The 17,374-nt window shown below is 56.2% G+C and overlaps 1 protein-coding gene across 2 annotated transcripts in view; it reads left to right on the forward strand.

Annotated features, from left to right (window-relative positions):
* NRG2 (neuregulin 2) overlaps positions 1-16,671 on the forward strand; it is a 219,206-nt gene extending 202,535 nt beyond the window's left edge. The window contains exons 9-14 of one of the 2 annotated variants that reach the window (XM_057733613.1): positions 5,197-5,220; positions 9,058-9,160; positions 11,326-11,449; positions 11,795-11,922; positions 12,786-13,013; positions 15,569-16,671. In XM_057733613.1, the coding sequence (XP_057589596.1) occupies positions 5,197-5,220; positions 9,058-9,160; positions 11,326-11,449; positions 11,795-11,922; positions 12,786-13,013; positions 15,569-16,334 (1,373 nt within the window). In that variant the 3' untranslated portion in view covers positions 16,335-16,671. The remainder of the gene's footprint in view (positions 1-5,196; positions 5,221-9,057; positions 9,161-11,325; positions 11,450-11,794; positions 11,923-12,785; positions 13,014-15,568) is intronic. The other variant, XM_057733623.1, reaches the window with a different exon arrangement.
* The last annotated feature ends 703 nt before the right edge of the window (positions 16,672-17,374 follow it).

The raw sequence follows: 17,374 nt of genomic DNA on the forward strand, positions 1-17,374 counted from the left end.
TAGCATCTGCAAAACAACTCAAGGATGTACCACAGGTCCTTGGCTTTGTTTTACGGCTAAATTCTTATTATTTTGTCTTGTTTGACTGTTTTCCTTTGTTTCTGCATTTTCTCACTTCTCTGATTAAATTTGCTCTTTGGAACTGGATGAGAAAGGCCCAGGAGGCTAAAGCTTTTCTACGAACAAGAGGCAGGGTTCACTGGAGGGTCTTTCCTGGGGAAGGACCTGCAGGGTCCTGCCCTGTTTCACTCAGAGGAGACTGGTACACTCCTTGCCTCATAAGTTGCTGTACTGCCTGGTCACGGTAACTCTGAATTCTCTCTGCAGCTGGTCAGAGCCAGCCTCAGGCCTCTTCACCACTGGGGTCGGGCAGCCTGGCCAGGGTGCGAAGGAGCGTCTGCAGGGCGCTCGCCTGCCTCTGAGAGCCTGTTTGAGGATGCAGCCTGTTGGTGGGCTGGGCAGTGAATGCGCGCACACCTGTGCTTGCGTGTCTGAGAGAAACAAGGTCTCAGAAACCCTTCCTTGGAATCTGGCCAGAGTTTGCTTTGGTTTGATTTGGGGTGATGGGGCAGAGTGGAGAAGGGGGATTGAGGGAAAACAGGTCCCGGGGCAATGGTTTCTGCGGAGGCCAGAGACACCTGTGCAGCTAAATGTTGGAGCTGGGGGGCAGGGGGGAGTGCTGCGAATGCGGAAACAGAGGGAATAAGGGATCAGGGGGTAACTGGTGACTCTCTCTAGGCCCTCTGTGGTCTGAGTCCCCACCCAGGACTTCATTCCCTTCCTTTCTTCTGCTTCTGAAGTAGGACCTTTCTGGTTTGCACAGTTTGCTGAGAAAAGTGTGAGCCCTGGAGCTGAAAGCTGAGGCTGTAAGTGTGGCGTGTTTAGTTTGGGGCTGGGAGCAGCTCCTTCAAGTGCCATCGGGTGGAGATGGAGCAGGGCAGAAAGCCATGGGGCCCAGGATGTCCGTCGGCCTGCACGGTGGGCCCGTGTCCCCCATCCTCCAGTGCAAAGCTAGGCCCCTGCTCGACCCACCACCCACCTTCTCCTCTCCAAGGAGCACAGATGGGTCCCCTGAGGAATTAGAACTAGATTGTTGGTGCCTGGGCATGAAGAGACCAAGGGCAGGACCCAGGGGGCCATTTAGGCAGCCCTTGGAGAAAAGGGGTTTGGAGCTCAGGGTAGAGAAAGGAGCCTTCCAATCCTTCTCAGACCACAGCACAAAAGCCTAGACATTCCCCACACAGGAAACTGGAAGCCAAGATTTGAAGAGGAGAGTCGAGGCGCCAGGCAGGTGGGGACTGGTCAGCCCAGATGGTCAACTATCTTAATAGGGTGTTGGGGGCAGTGCTTTCCCTGGGCCCTTCCCACTGGAGGCCAGGGAGGAAGGCCATGGGGATAAGAACCGAGCCTGTGGACATGTGGCCCAACAGAATTCTCCAGAGCCCAGGCTCCAGAAAGAATTGCAGAGTCAGATCCAGCCCCATTGGAGGACTATAGGTCAGGAGGGCAGAGCAGCCAGGCAGGGCTGAGGACCTGGAGAGAAGAGAGGAAATGGAGGGCCTATTCCTTTTCATCCTTAGACCCAGAGCCTCCCTAGCTTATGGGGCTGTTCTGGACAGGCAGTCCCAGCCCATCCTGAATCAGAGCAGCAGAGTCTCCAAAACTCGGCTACTGTCCAAGCTTTTCTGCCAGCTGGGCTGCTTCAGCTTTCAGCTCAGATCTTCTGGGAAGGTCAGCAGGGCCCCAGGAGCCCAGAAAAGAGCCTTGGAAATGCAGCCTTTCTGCCTAGTGTTACTGGGATCCTTGCTGGCACCTTTTGGTAAAGGGTTTATACTCTTCAAGCACTTTGTCCAGAGCACTTCATGCACGGTTCTATGAGATAATTATTGAAAAGGGAGTGAAAAATGCTAACTTAAGTGTTCAGGCTTGGATTCAGATGGACCTGAATAAAACTGCCAGCAGCTGAGCTTACTGTTCTAGGGCCTCATTTAACCTCTCTGATATTGTTTTCTTAGCTGTAAAATGGGGATAATGGCATTTATGCCTGTAGGGCTGCTGTGAGGATGAAGTGAAGTGAGGCACACCAAGGGCTTAGGCGAGGGCCTGCCATTGTTGTTTGAACACAGTGGAGCTCCTCTTCCAGCTGCTGCTGGTGTGGGGGTGGAGGCTGGAGGGCCAGCATCAGTCCCCTGGAGGCTGACTCCCAGCACATCCTGAGCAAAGTGTCTGACCTTCCCCCTCTGCCCAGACAGCCTCTAGACCAGGTTACCTTTCATGGAGGCCACAGACACAGAGCCGGTGGCCGCGGTAGCACTTTAAAGCTTCTCCTTCTTCCCGACAGCCCCTTCACTTCTCAAGAGTCAAAACTGGTGCACCTGGATGCCCCCCACGTACAAGAGCAAGCACACCTGCACACACACGCACAAGCACACAAGCACATGCTCCAGGGCCCACATCAGGGCCCCCTTGTCCAGGTGCCTGTGACCATGTGTCCTAGGACATGTCCAGGATGAAGATTTTGCCCGTTGTCTGATAAGCCTGACCCTGCTGGGAGTCCAGCACCAGGCTGCCATGGTTACTGGTCGATATGCAAATTTCTGTCCAGCAGGGCTTGTCTGTGACTCGTGGTATCACTCCATCCTGGCTGAGAGATAGTCAGTGAATATGAGGAGCGGGAGACTGGTTTTGGGGGGTTGTTTTTTGCTGGGGCTGACGTGGCTGCAGGCCCCTCAGAACCCTTCCCGAGGGAGAGGGAAGGAGGGCTGCCTTCTCAGTGACGTCACCGGTCCCGCCAGCCACCACTGTCCATGCAAGACAGTACTGGCCTCTGGCTCAAAGGGGAGGCCAGGCGGGAGTCCCTGAAGCTGCTGCTGCTGCTACTTGGTTCCCAGAGGAGTGATGCGGGAGAAAACTCTTAAATGGCTTTGGAAGCCTTGCTTGCTTCTCCAGATGGTCATCATCCCAAGGACTGGCCAGTCAGGCCTGCCCAGGGACTCCATGGACAGGAATAGCCATGCCTTAGCTCCAAGAGACCAGAGACCTGGCCTCCAGTCTCCCTTCTGCCTCCTAGTTTGCTGTGTGACCTTGAGAAAGTGTCCTAGCACCACTGGGCCCCAGCTGCCTCATCTAATACAAACACTGCCAAAGGTGGGCCCAGACCAACTTTACGAACCATAGTTCTCTTAGTGTCTGGGGTGCTGTGGTCAAGCTGGGCTGTCCTCTCTGGGGAACCTGGCTGGATATCCAAACATTGTGAGCTCTTTCAAGCTGCCTGGAGGATCCCTGGGGCTACAGGATTAACTGCTCAGTGAGAATTGCCCCCAAGGACCCTTTGAGTTTGTCAAGTGTGTACTGTCTGCTTAGCACAGCTGGCCAGCCCTAGAAGGCCCTGGGAGAGGAGTGGACTCACTGTGATTATGGTGACTTGTACCTCCATACAGTAAGCGTAAGACTTAGAGAGACAAAGAAACCACATTCAAGATCACCCTCGACCGCAGATTTAAACAGGAGTGCACAGAAGGGCTCATGTTGGGACGAGCTGGGGTTCGTGTTTCAAGGGTGTGGTCTCTGAATGGAACTGGGGGTCAGAGCGCCAGCTTCTTCCTCAAGGCTCTTTCAGTCAGAGCCATCCTACTCTCTTGCCCTTTCCAACTGCAGAACCCTCTGGAATCCCTATCAGGAAACAGAGGAGAGATCCAGGGCTAGACAGTGTACAGGACTTCCTGCTCATGTCCCTGTGCTCCCCTCCCTCTGCAGGAGATGAGAACATCAGAACACAATTCCGCCTCCTCCCTGGGTCTAGTGGAGCTTGCTGTGCATGTGGGGAGGCAGTGGAGTGGGCCCTTGAACACCGCCTCACCTGTCTTTTTTTGTTTTTAATTTTTATTGGAGTATAGTTGATTTAAAATGTTGTGTTAGTTTCTGCTCTCACTGGGTACAGGCACTTTTGACAAATGAGGAAACAGAGACTATGACTGGCCCACATGCACACAGCAAACTAGGGACAAAACTGAGACTCAAGACCCACAAGTCAGGTGCTGGCTGCTGCCTTAGAATGGTAGGTGGGCTTTTCAAAAGCACTGGGGAGATTTCTGGGCTCCCACCCCAGAGCCTGGTTCCATTGGTCCGGATGATTCTGCAGACAGCCAAACTGCAGACCTTCCAGAGATCCTGTAGCCAGGCCTGATCCCCAGTGAACAGATGAGAGACTGAGAGCCAGATAGGCAGGGCCTTATGGGATCGCACAGCGGGTCAGTGACAGAGCTGACCCTTGGGCTGGGCCCTTTGATCCAACCCTTCGACGGCCTGGGTGTGTACCTTGAAGGCCCGTGAATCTGCACGTTTACAACATGATCCCACCTCAAAGACTGCAGTTGGCCACCATTGCGGGCGGGGGGGGAGAGGTGCACAGGTGTTCTACAGGTGAACCCACTCATCTCCTTCTCCAAGTTGCAGTTTGCTTTCCTAAGTAATGTAATCAGGCTGGGACCCCGAGGCCTAGCCCCTGTAGGTTTCTAGGGTGTTGGGGGTGCCAAGTGGAGAAGTGACCTGCCATCTGGGGCCTCCTCTCCTCCCCAGTCCTGCTCCACACACACTCTGAGCCTCCAGGTCTGGCTCCTAGTAGATGGGCAGGCCAGTGAGGCCCGTGGGGGCAGGACAGGAACAAGGGGCCGGTCTGGGTACTCCATGGCTTTGTTCTGAACAGAAAGAAGGGCCCCATGAATGAGCTCGGGCTGAGCAAGGTGTCTCTAGGAGGGGCTCGAGCGTGTCGAAGGCCTGGCACTGGCGCTGGGAAGGGGAGGCTGGGGACCCCTCAGACCCCCACCCCCACTCACCCTTCCTCCCTGGGGACATCTGCCAACTGACTCTTGCGCCTCTGCTCCCCCACCAGGTACTAACCCCACAGCTCATCTCTAAAGAACCTGCCCTGCCTGCTGATCCTAACACGTCCTCTCTCTACCCCAGTTGAGGGCTCCTGGGGACCGGGTGCCAGGGAAGGGGCTCGGGAGGCTGGGAGGGGACACCCCTAACCTGCTTTCACCTCACAGGCTGGCTGCTGGTGTCTGAAGACTCCTGACCAACGTTTCTCTCTCTCTCTTTCTCTGTCTCTCCCACCCCCCTCCCCCACCTCTCTCTATCTGTGTCACTCCCTCCATCCCTTCCCCTCTCTGACCCTCCTCTCTTGCGCACTGCCAGAGCACCTTGGATTTGAACTAAAGGGTACGGAGCCTCTGTGTATCGGTCAGCACCATCCACACAGCCCCTCTCCACAGCCTCTGACACCATATGTGCTGGATGTTTGGTTTCCTTTCCCCCCAAATGGAAAAGGGATGATTCAAAACTCCCCCCATCCCCATCAGGATGTCCTGTAATAAACTACATTGATTTGGGGGAGACAAGAAAAGCTCATGAACAGCAGAGTACCCTGGCATTCAGACTGTGCCCCAGTGTACAGCGGTACCGCCCTGCCCGGGGCCGGTCACCAGGGTACGCGGAGGGGAGTGGGCCCCCTGAGCTGTGTGCAGCCCGGCGGGCTGGCCAGACAAGAGCCAGGCCCCTGTGAGAGTGGGTGTCTGAAAGCCACGGAATCCTGGTTTGGAGAACTGTACAGAGAGGCATCCCTTTCGATTTGACTTTAATCCTCCTTCCTTTTCCCATTTCCATTTCCATTGCTTTTCATTCTGCACCAGGCTGGCAGCTGATGACACCTGTTTGTCTCTGCCCCCTGCCCCGTGTTTGTCTGCCAGGCTTTGCCATCTGCTTGAGGCTGTTACTCCCTTCATGATCTGTCCCCATGACGGCACATGTGTTTGTCTGTGGGCAACACCAGCAAGGGTCTAGGGTGGGCTGGCTTCTGGTTCCTGCCCTCCTGCCTTCCAGCTCAGAACCTTACCTCCCTCCTGTGACTGTCCTCTGGCCCTGGAAGATGCCTTGGGCAGGAAGGGACTTTGAGGGGTCCGTCTTTCCAGCGCTCTGGCTTTGTGCTGGGAGGCTCCACTCTAGTCCATACCTATAGCAGGAGAGATGCAGGGGCTCAGAGGGGTTGAGGCTTCGGTGGAGTCAGACCCTAGATGTATGCAGAACCTGCAGTAATAAAAAGGCTGTTCTCGTGGCAGGTTTGGGGAGGCCCTAGTTCCCCTGCCACCTAGCCTCCATCAGCTATTCTTAGAAGATAGAGCTCAGAGTCTATGTGTAAGAGTATGTCTGTCTGTCTGCTGTGACAGGGTGGGGAGGCGAGGGGCTGAGCCTGTGGTGTCTGTGTGATCATGGCAGGGGGCGCAGGGGTGAATCTGTAGGCGTGCGTCTATGTTGTTATGGGGGGGGTGTGACATATTTACACCTTGTTGGGTCTCTCAGTGCAGGGTGTGAGCGCGTGGAGGGGTGCAGTGGAACATCTTTGTTGTTAAGGGTTCAGCATGAGCAGTGGGTGCAGAGGTGAGTGTGAACGTGTGTAAATATGTGACTGTGTCTGTAAAGGTGATCTGTATATTCATTCACACACCAACTCAACAAACCTCTACTGAACCCCAGAGCTGGCCAGTCCCTGATGATCTAGCATGCAGAGTCCCTGCCCTCCTGGCGCTCAGAGTCACAGGGTGAGACAGACAACAAATAGACAGGAAAGATATCAGGTGGTGGTAAGTGCTACACAGAAAATAAAAGGGCATGCGACGGCACCTAGCCAGGGTGGGGAGCTGCTCTAGCTAAGTGGCCAGGGAAGGCTTATCCAATGAGGTGATGTTTGAGCTAAAACCTGATGAAAAGTAGCCAGCCCTGCGAACAATGCGGGGAGAGGGTCTGAGGCAGGGGGCACGGCAAGTTAAGGATAATGTGGATGGGCCTGCCTTGCTTGATGGACGGGAAGACTGCCAGTGACTGTGGAGCACAGCGGACATGGGAAGATGACTACAGGTGGGATCTAAAGGAAGGGCCCGGGTAACCCTGAGCCTCATGGGCCATGGTAAGGCTTTGGGTTGTATTCGAATTGCAGGGAGGCGCCATTGTGGGTGTTTCAGCAGAGGAATAAAATGATCTGCTTTATGGTTGGAAAGCAGTGTGGCTTTAGGGCAGAGAAAGACTGGGTGAGGGGACAGGATGTGGAGAAGTAGAAGCAGAGAAACCAGTCAGAAGGTGGGCAGCTGTCGCGTGAGAGAGGGCATCACCTTGGACGAAGGTGGAAGCAGTGGAAACGGTAAGACGTGGTCAGATCCAGGTATACCTGGGAGGTGGAGCAGAGATGGCTTGCTGATGGATCAGGTATCAGAGCAGGTGGGAAGACCAGGAATGATTGTAAGCTTTGGGCCGGTATAACAGGAAAGTCTGTGCTGCCCACTGAAGAGACGGGAAGAGCAGGGGCAGGCTGGGAACAAGGGTGGGAAATCAGTGCTTCTGCTTGGCCGTGGTCCTTGGATGCAGGAATCTGGAGCTCAGTAAGAAGTCAGGGCAAGGGAGAGAAACGTGAGATTCAGCTGCACACAGATGGTATTTCAAGGCTGAGCCTGAGTGAAATGACGGAGGGAGGAGAGGCAGGCGGAGAGAAGAAGCAGCCTGAGAGCCCTGGACCCTGGACCCCGCACCCCACATGGGAGAGGGGGAGGCAGCAACTCAGACAGATGAGCTAGTGCAGGGGGAAGACACCCAGGAGAGAAGACCACCCGGGGGCGTGGGCCCGGGGGGGGGGGGGTCCGCCGAGACAGAGGTGAACCGCCACAGACTTGGCAGCAGGGGGTTGTTGGTGACCATGACCAGGGTGGTCTCAGAGGAGTGGCGGAGACAGAGACCTGACTGGAGGACGGAGCGGCGGCCGGGGATGAGACGCAGAGACAGGACGGGGCCCACAGAGCCTGGAGGTGGGGATCCGGGGTGGAAGGCTGTTTGTGCAAGACTCTGCCTGACTGTGTGTCAGTGGGCATGACCAAGTGCACGGTGGATGTGTGTGAGTCTGTCACTGTGAAGGGTCTGTCTGTGTGTCACACAGGCGTAGTCCTCCAGGTATGTGTGTCTGGGGGTTTGTACCCGTGTGTGCTGCTGGGTGTACCTTTGCCACAGGAGGCGCTACAAGCCTGGGGGCTTAGGGACACTGCCCAGGGCTCCACCAAGGCGTTGGGTCCTGCCCCCACTTATCCCTGCGCTGGCAGGAGGGGAGCGAGGGGGAGGGGCCGGCCAGCAGGTGCGAGAGGGAGCAAGCGTTGGGTGTCTAGGCTGTAGGCCTTGACCATGTCTGGTGCTGTCACCTTTTTCCTTCTCATCCTCCAGGCTTTCTCTGTTCTAGAAGGGTAGGGGTTGCCCCACCAAAAAGTGGGAGGTAGAGGGGATAGTCGGGGCTTTTTGAGGGCTTTGACGCCCAGCCTAGCTCAGCTCCTTCAGGAGGATGGAGGCCGCTCCTTGAGCACAAGCTCTGTCCTAGGTGCCAGGCGGCCGTGCTGCCACTCATGGGCTTCTCACAAGCAGAGATGGGGAGGGCTGGAGTGGGCCTGGGCCACAACCCCGACCAGACTGCAGCGATAAACCAAGGCCTTGCTCCCCACACCTGCCTCTGTGGGCCTGGCCTACTCTGTCCCTGCTCCTGGTCCTGGCATCCCTCCTAAGTCCAGCCTCTTGGCCTGATGTCCTGTCTCCAGGCCAGAAAAAGCCACTCTCCACCTTCTTAGGGAAGCCAAAGTGGCCAGACAGGCCTTTGCCCAGGGTCTGCATGTTCGCCACCATGAAGACCAGCTTCCCCCAGCCCGTTAAGGCTCTTTGTGGCCACTAGGCCACAGTGGGTTGCCCTCCCCTATGCCCTTGGGAACTTCACCTCCATCCCACCTCCTCCATCCCCCTGCATTTTCCACTCACGTGCTCCGGGCAGAGCAGTCACTTGTGAACAGACCCATGGGTGGGTGGAGTTCAGGAGAGCAGGAGGGAGGGAATTGGCTGGGGAGGAAAGAGATGGACAGGAGCCAGGCAGCACCTGAGTTGGAGAGAGCCTGAGGTTTGGGGGGGTCGGGGGAGGGTCTGCACCACAGTCTCCATGGGTCTGCCTCCCGCCCTGCCCCCTCACGCCCTCTACCTCTGCAGAAGCCGAGGAGCTGTACCAGAAAAGGGTCCTGACTATCACCGGCATTTGCGTGGCTCTGCTGGTCGTGGGCATCGTCTGCGTGGTCGCCTACTGCAAGACCAAGTGAGTTGTCGGGCACTCAGACCAACCAGGGACTGCTTTTGTGAGGACAGGCTCTCCTCTCCACCCCCCCATGCCTGGCCTAGCCTCCCCCATTCCTATGCCCCTCTGCCCCTCAGGGGCTTCTGCAGCTGGTGTGGGGCCAAAGGGCTGGGCCAAGAAGCAGGAGCAGAGGGTGGTGGAGACAGGCCCCAGAGGACTGAACAAGAATGGTCATAAGCTCAGGTGTTGGAAGAAGATAGATCTGGGTCCAGTTCCAGCTCTGCCATTTCCTGTGACCCTGAGGAAACTGATGAGCTTCTCTGAGTCCTCATCATAAAGTGAGTGTGTTCCTAGTATGTATCAGAGGATCCTGTGAGGGAGTGTCTGCTCTGTCAAGTAGACAGGCACTGGGGCAGTGTTGGGGGTGGGTAAGCACAGAGAGGGAGGCACCTTCTCTGGGGAAAAAGAGAACTCACAGGGCACTGCCTGGTCCCACCTAGGAGCAGTCCAGGCAAGAATACAGAGAAGGTGGGGTTCGGCCACCCCTGGGTAGAGGAAAGGTGGTGTCACAACCTTGGAGCAAGGGGCAGAAAGGGGTGGACAGTTCCAGCAGAATAGTGCAAGCGAAAAGCCAAATGCACGGGAGGGTCAGCTGTGTTCGTGGAGCTTGAGCGGCCCAGGCTAGTCGGAGCAAAGGGCTGCGGTCCATAAAAAAAAGGTGCATGAGTCTAAGAGAACAGCTGGAACCGGCATGGCACCATAGGGCCTTGAATGCCAAGCTTGGGAGCCTAGGTTTGTCCTACAGATGGTAGGGAGCCATTGCAGGTTGCAGAGTGATGTAGTGCAGAAAGAGGTTTGTCATACCTGTTCTTATCTGGAAAGCAAGAGTCTGGGCATAGCCACCATTTGGGAGACTGGGCCCCTGGGTCTTGACTCCTGCTGCCCCTATCTATGAGATCTAAGGCCCTGCCAGCCTTGGGGTTTAGGGTTAGGGAGCCCTCAAGAGGAGACTGGGCCCATGTAGGAAAATCGAGGCCAAGAACTGGGGGAGAAAGCAAGCCCCATGTTCTAACCCCTACTACATTTACTCATTTTTTTAACAGACTTTCATTCAGTGCCTGCTGGACACCAGGCCCTGCACCAGGCACATGGCCAGTGCTCTAAGCAAGAGGTCCAGTGTCACAGGATGTATTTCAGGGGTGCTTAATGTCAGCTGGAGGGCAGGAAGGATTTCTCTGAGAAAGGTGCATTTAGGCTGGGCCTGAGAGATGAGCAGGAGTTAGCAGGTGACGAGGCAGAGAATGTGTTGCAGTTGGATGCAAAGGCCTAGAGGCTGGAGAGGCTCAGTGTTAGATCAGAAACAAGCCCTCCAAGGATGCAGCAAGCTGGGGTGGGGAGAGGGCAGTGAGAGATAGGACTGGGGAGAGAAATGGGGTTCTGAAGTCCAGTGAAGGGTTTTTACCAGGAGAGTGACATGATTAAATTTGTTGATGACAAAACAAGTGTATTGAGCGCTTAATGTGTATCAAAGTAAAGTAGCCCCACAGGTCTTGACTCCCTGACCACAGTGTCCTGTTTTATTTTCTTCATAGCACTTTGCTGAAAGTATCTTGTTTGTTTATTTGTTTATGTGTTTATCATCTGCCTCCCCTACCGTCCTGCAAACTCCATGAGGGCAGGAACCACATCTGTCTCCTCTGCTCCCAAACAGCATCTGGCACATAATAAAAACCCAGTAGATGCCAAGTAAATGAATGAACGAGCAAGTGGGCCAGCACTGTGCTTGAATATTTTATCTACTCTTGATCCTCAGTGGTCTTTGGAATGGGGAGATGATCCGTCCACTTTACAGATGAGGAAAGTGAAACATGGAGAGTTTGAGTGACTTGCCCAGAGTTACACAGCTAGAAAACAGTAGAGCTCTGCTCTCTCAGCAGAGCCAAAGCTCATTTCCACTACACTCAGGTGCTGCTGAATTCAGGCTGGTAGTGATGATGTAGGGGGTTGACTGAAGGGGTCCTGGCTGAGGGCACCCTGAGCACAGGGAAGAGCAGTCGCAGGAGACTGCCATGGTGGTCCCGGGCACAGGTAGACTAGTTCCCTGGAGTGACAGTTAGGGAAGCTCACACTTCGTGTGTGTGTCTAGGGGGTGGGGGGGCCAGGCTAACGTGCCTTTCTCTGTGCAGAAAACAGCGGAAGCAGATGCATAACCACCTCCGACAGAATATGTGTCCAGCCCACCAGAACCGGAGCTTGGCCAATGGGCCCAGCCACCCCCGGCTGGACCCTGAAGAGATCCAGATGGCAGACGTGAGTGGTGTTCCCAGGCCCCGCTCTGGCTCCTCGCTGTATAGACTGCCTTCTCATGCCCCCTGCAAGAATGGGCCAGGGAGCAGCTAGCCCATCCCTGCTCAGCCTTGCCTGCTAGCCTAGCCCTGCCTCACCGGGATGACTTTGCCTCACTTGGCCCGCTTCCTTAAGGCAGGTCAGGGGATTGATTCCCAGGGGCCATTGCTACCCTAACACTGAGTCACTTATCCAGTGGACCACCCCCCTACCCTGGAGCTTACCGCCTCATGTCCCCATGCTCACCAGGAAGGAGGGCCAGCTTGGTCATCGGTCACTCACTGCTTCCCCCCAAACTCTCTGTTTCAGTATATTTCCAAGAATGTGCCAGCCACAGACCATGTCATCCGAAGGGAAACGGAGACCACCTTCTCTGGGAGCCACTCCTGTTCTCCTTCTCACCACTGCTCCACAGCCACGCCCACCTCCAGCCACAGGTGGGCACTACCAAGGCCCACACAGCCTTGCAGACTCCTGTATGCACACCCATAGGGCGTGCCCACGCGCACCACACACCAGCCTGGGGACACACACAAAACTCCCCAGCCCGCTGGGCTCTGTATTGAGGGTCCCTGTGAGCAGGAGGATGGAGGTGGGGGGCTTCAAACCAGAACCCACCACCAAACATACATCCAGATTCTCAAGAGACCAGATTCCCTTGTCTAGTCTAAACCAGCCCCAGGGGAACAACAGCATCCCTGTGCTCCCACCTAACATTTAGTTTTGTTTGGACCTCATCAGCACCATTTCATCTGGCATAAAGTGCCTGCTTACTCAAATACCCACAGCTATTTGATGCCCTCTCCTGGGTTTTCCACATGAACCTTGTCCACCTTAGCCTCCTCTCCAGAGGTAGGGAGGCCTGTCCACACAAGCACAAAGGCTCAGACAGCTCAAGAAAGAACATGGTTGGCCCCTTTCTTCCCTGGGGAGCAGCACAGAATAGGCAGGATCCTCATGTATTGGCCACTGGGGCTGGGCTCTTGAGGCAGGTGGCTAACGACCATGGGAGTGGAAGGGTCCCAGACACGGGGAGGCTAAGGGGAGACGGGTTGCAGGGAGGCAAGGAAGAGGCCTCTGCACCTTGCAGTTCACCCATCCATGGGCCTCTGGCTCTCCTCCTCCCAAAATCAGGGTTTGGCATTTACCATATTACACATCAGCCCAGAGCGAAGGGCACTGAGTGGAGGGAGCCTGAGATGGAATGAAGAACCAGGGAAGGGGTGGGCCTGGGACCACATGTGCTGGGCTGCCCTGCCCCTTCCTGACCCCTGACCTCACTCCCACCTGGCTTCTCCAGGCATGAGAGCCACACGTGGAGCCTGGAACGTTCTGAGAGCCTGACCTCCGACTCCCAGTCGGGCATCATGCTGTCATCAGTGGGCACCAGCAAGTGCAACAGCCCAGCGTGTGTGGAGGCCCGGGCACGGCGGGCAGCAGCCTACAGCCTGGAGGAGCGGCGCAGGGCTGCCGTGCCACCTTACCATGACTCCATAGACTCTCTGCGTGACTCCCCACACAGCGAGAGGTCAGTTCCTGCCCCGTGACCTGGGCCCCACCGTAGCCAGAGAGCTGGCACCACTGACCCAGGGCTGACCCTTAGGTCACCTCAGAAACACTCCAAAGAGCCTCATCCCCATCTTCCAGATGGGCAAGCAAGGTCCCTGAAAAGTTAAATGATTTGCTCAGGGTCATCAACATGTTAATGACAGGCTGGGACTACAGCCAATAGACCCTGGTGTGTTATGACCATTTAATTTAATTGTCCTACTAGGAGACTTTTCAGAGTAAAAGGGGATGTTATTAATCATTGCACTGGAACATCAGGAACAAACAGGGGCTGTCCTAGACGAACCAAAACATATGGTTGCCCTGCCCTGGTGTCACCTAGAGGCCCCATGACCCAGGAGGAACAGACACCAAGACCGAGCAGATCGGAGAGTGGGAGGGAGGTAGTCTGTGAGAAAGCTGATCAGTGCAGGATGGGAATGAGCCAAGACTGCCCGAAGGCCCTGGAAGTATCAGCAACTAGGCCCCCATGGGTCAAGACGCCACTGAGCTCCCAAGCAATGAATGCAGTGAGAACCAGCAAACTCCCCTTCTTCCCTGACTCCAAGCCAGGAGTCGCGGGGGGCCAGTCTCCATCTTGCTCAGCCCTTGAACGGCCCTTGGCAAGTGGGATCTGTGCCAGGAGAGCAGAAGAAGGAGCATGGTACTAGGAACTCCAAGCTGGGGTAGAGAAGGCTCAACTCAGCCTACTCCATGCCAGCCATGGACACAAACCAGTGAAGCTCACAGCTGCCTATGGAAAGTGCTAAGCATAGGATATCCCACCAGGGCAGAGAAACCCAGTCTGAGGGCAGGCTCTGGGAAGCAGCTGGGTTTTCCAAGGCCAACCTTTCCAAGCTCAGCTCCACCACCTGTAAGACTTGGGGCAGGCTGATCTCCTCTGTGCCTTTGTTTCCTCAGCTGTAGGACAGGGAGCATTACACCTATCACGCGTGGTTCTTATGAAGGCCACCTAAGACCATGCACAAGAGCTTTGCCTTGTACATGTCATGAAGCTGGTGCTCACTAGGTGGAGCTATTGTTATCAACAGTAACAAGAGCAATAGGACTCCTTAATGGATGGGAGGTAGAGAGGCGAGGCAGGGAAAGACTTTCAGGCAAAGGGAACAACTTGAGCTGTTCTGGCAGAGGCACTTAGGACATGGCTGGTGAGTGAGGTGCCTAGAGTAGGGTGGGCTGTGGAGAGAGTGGAGCTGGGCCTGAACAGGCTGGCTGGGACCAGATAGATGGCCAGTGGCTCTGAGGGGGGTAAGCAAGAAGGGCCTTCTAAAGCAGAGATGTGACTTTAAAAGAGTGTTCTGGGAGGGAATTCCCCAGCAGCAGCGGTCCAGTGCTTGAGGCTCTGGACTTCCACTGCAGAGGGTGCAGGTTCGATCCCTGGTCTGGGAACTAAGATCCCACACACTGCGCAAAACAAAAGGTTGTTCTGGGACTGCATAAGCTGAAGGAGGAAAGACCCTGGGGTGGGGGAATGACCAGAGTGAGCATCTAGTCCCAGGATTGAGTGGAGCAGGGTGGAGAGTGTGTTCCAGGAGAAAGGGAATGGGTAGGACATGATGGATGTGCATGTGGGAGAGGGAAGGGGGAAGTCAGATGACTGGAAAAGACAGTAATGGGGACTCTGGAGAGCAATGAGGTGCCCAGCTCTACAATTTGGAAGAAAGGCATGGAGGTGGGTGGTCCCTTGTCCTGAGGTGGACGATGGTTGTGCAAGAGACTGATTGGCTCAGAAAGGGAAATGTGGAGAAAGAAAAGGGACCCATTGTGGGAGATATGAGCAAGGGCAAACTTTTGAAGGAACAGGTGGTCTTTAGCCCCAAGCAGAGACACTTCAGTGGGGTCTTGGTAACTGTGAGCTCTAGGCTAAGAACCCTGCCTGAGGTGGGAGTAGTCACTTCCCTGAGGCAGCTTTTAGCTTCAACTTAAAAAGGACTATTTTTAAGTTCATCAGCCATAGGAAGAACTGTCCTGGAGGGGAGGGGACTTCAAGCCACAGGCGTGGCTGAATGCAGGGACTAGAATGAGGAACTGGGCAGTGTGAGTCCTGGTTCCTGCCTGGCCTGGGTTCCAGTCCCAGCTCAAGCACTTCTTGGCTGTGTGAACCTTGAGTAAGTCACTTAAAAGTTCTGAGTCTCAGTTTCCTCACGTGTAGTACGGGACTAACAGAAGACTTATAGAATTACTGTATTAGATGAGATCGCACATGTAAAGTGCCCCAGCCTTAGCCTGACCCAAAGTAACCATTCAGGAACAGTGGTGACTGGGAGCATCCCCACAGCCAAGGACCACTGATACGTTTATGGAATCATCCAACAGCACTATGGAATCAGCACTGTGGTCGTTCCCGCTTCACAGATAAGGAACTGAGGCTCAGAGAAATTAAGGAAATTGCTTATGGTCACTGAGAAACACCAGCGTGGCTCTTGCAGGAGGGATCCAGGGCAAGACCACTGCTTTGCATCAGGTCTGCCCCATCCCCTGGCCACCGGCCTATGTCTCTGCCTCTCCCCGCAGGTACGTGTCGGCTCTGACCACGCCCGCGCGCCTCTCTCCCGTGGACTTCCATTACTCGCTGGCCACGCAGGTGCCGACTTTCGAGATCACGTCCCCCAACTCGGCGCACGCCGTGTCGCTGCCGCCGGCCGCGCCCATCAGCTACCGCCTGGCGGAGCAGCAGCCGCTCCTGCGGCACCCGGCGCCCCCGGGCCCGGGTCCGGGCCCCGGGCCCGGCGCAGACATGCAGCGCAGCTACGACAGCTACTACTACCCCGCGGCGGGGCCGGGGCCGCGGCGCGGGGCCTGCGCCCTGGGCGGCAGCCTGGGCAGCCTGCCCGCCAGCCCCTTCCGCATCCCGGAGGACGACGAGTACGAGACCACGCAGGAGTGCGCGCCCCCGCCGCCGCCGCCGCGCGCCCGCGGCGCGTCCCGCAGGACGTCGGCGGGGCCCCGGCGCTGGCGCCGCTCGCGCCTCAACGGGCTGGCGGCGCAGCGCGCGCGTGCGGCGCGGGACTCGCTGTCGCTGAGCAGCGGCTCGGGAGGCGGCTCGGCCTCCGCCTCGGACGACGACGCGGACGACGCGGACGGGGCGCTGGCGGCCGAGAGCACGCCTTTTCTCGGCCTGCGCGCGGGGCACGACGCGCTGCGCTCGGACTCGCCGCCGCTGTGCCCGGCGGCCGACAGCAGGACTTACTACTCCCTGGACAGCCACAGCACGCGGGCCAGCAGCAGACACAGCCGCGGGCCGCCCCCGCGAGCCAGGCAGGACTCGGGGCCCCTCTAGGGGCCCAGCCGCCCGCCGCCCCCTCCGCCTCGCCCGCCCCACTGTCTTTAAGGAGAACAGAGACCGCCAACTGGAGAGAGAAAGAAGGGAAAAAAAGAAATAAAAATATTTTTATTTTCTATAAAAGGAAAAAGGTATAACAAAATGTTTTATTTTCATTTTAGCAAAAATTGTCTTATAATACTAGCTAACGGCAAAGACGTTTTTATAGGGAAACTATTTATATGTAACAACCTGATTTACAGCTTCGGGGAAAAAAAAGAAACAACAACAAAAAAAAGAGAGATGGGCCAATTTTTTGACTCTTTAATAGAAACCTATATTGTGGTGCCTTTTGCTGTACGCTAATCTGGAGCTCCTGGAGAGAAGTCTGGGTTGCAGGGTGGGGGAGTGTAGGATCCCAAGCTGGCGGGGGTGGGGGCGGGGGTGGGGAGAGGAAGCAGAAGAGAAGCGGCTGCGGGTTTGTGTTCGGGTGGGGGCCAGAGTGAGGGCCCCGAGGAACGTAATAAGGTCCGGAGTAGCTCTGCCCCCGTGCAAGACGTGGAGTCCTGGGCCCCTGAGGAGAGGCCGGGGATCCTAGGCTTGGCGCTAGAGTTAGGGTCAGGTAAGGTCCAGGGGGAGAATAAGGCCCGGCGACAGCAACCAGAATGGGGAGGGGGCCTCCCCGCTCCTCACAGCTGCTAAGGGAGGGGGGCACTGAGAAAGAGGTCTTCCCAACAGCCTCGGCCCGGGGAGCGGGCAGCTCTGCCAGGGCCCCAATGTTCGTGGCTCCTCCTCCCCTATGGCCTCCAGGACGCCCCTCCGTCCTCTGCAGCACCTTCGTTTACAGGTCGTCTTTTCTATTTTATGCCTGCATGTCCTTTGCATTTCAGATTCTTTAGATTGGATGCATGGTCACGCTGGGACCGAGAAGAGCCACTCGACAGTGTATTTGATTCCCCTTTTAGCAATAAAGTAACACCATTTCCTTCTCCCAGCCCGATTCCCAGCCCCCAGCCCACCTGTGACTTCCACGCCCTCTCCAGCCCTGACCTCCCCAA

Source organism: Hippopotamus amphibius, chromosome 1, assembly GCF_030028045.1.
Source record: "Hippopotamus amphibius kiboko isolate mHipAmp2 chromosome 1, mHipAmp2.hap2, whole genome shotgun sequence".
NCBI classification, from domain to species: domain Eukaryota; kingdom Metazoa; phylum Chordata; class Mammalia; order Artiodactyla; family Hippopotamidae; genus Hippopotamus; species Hippopotamus amphibius.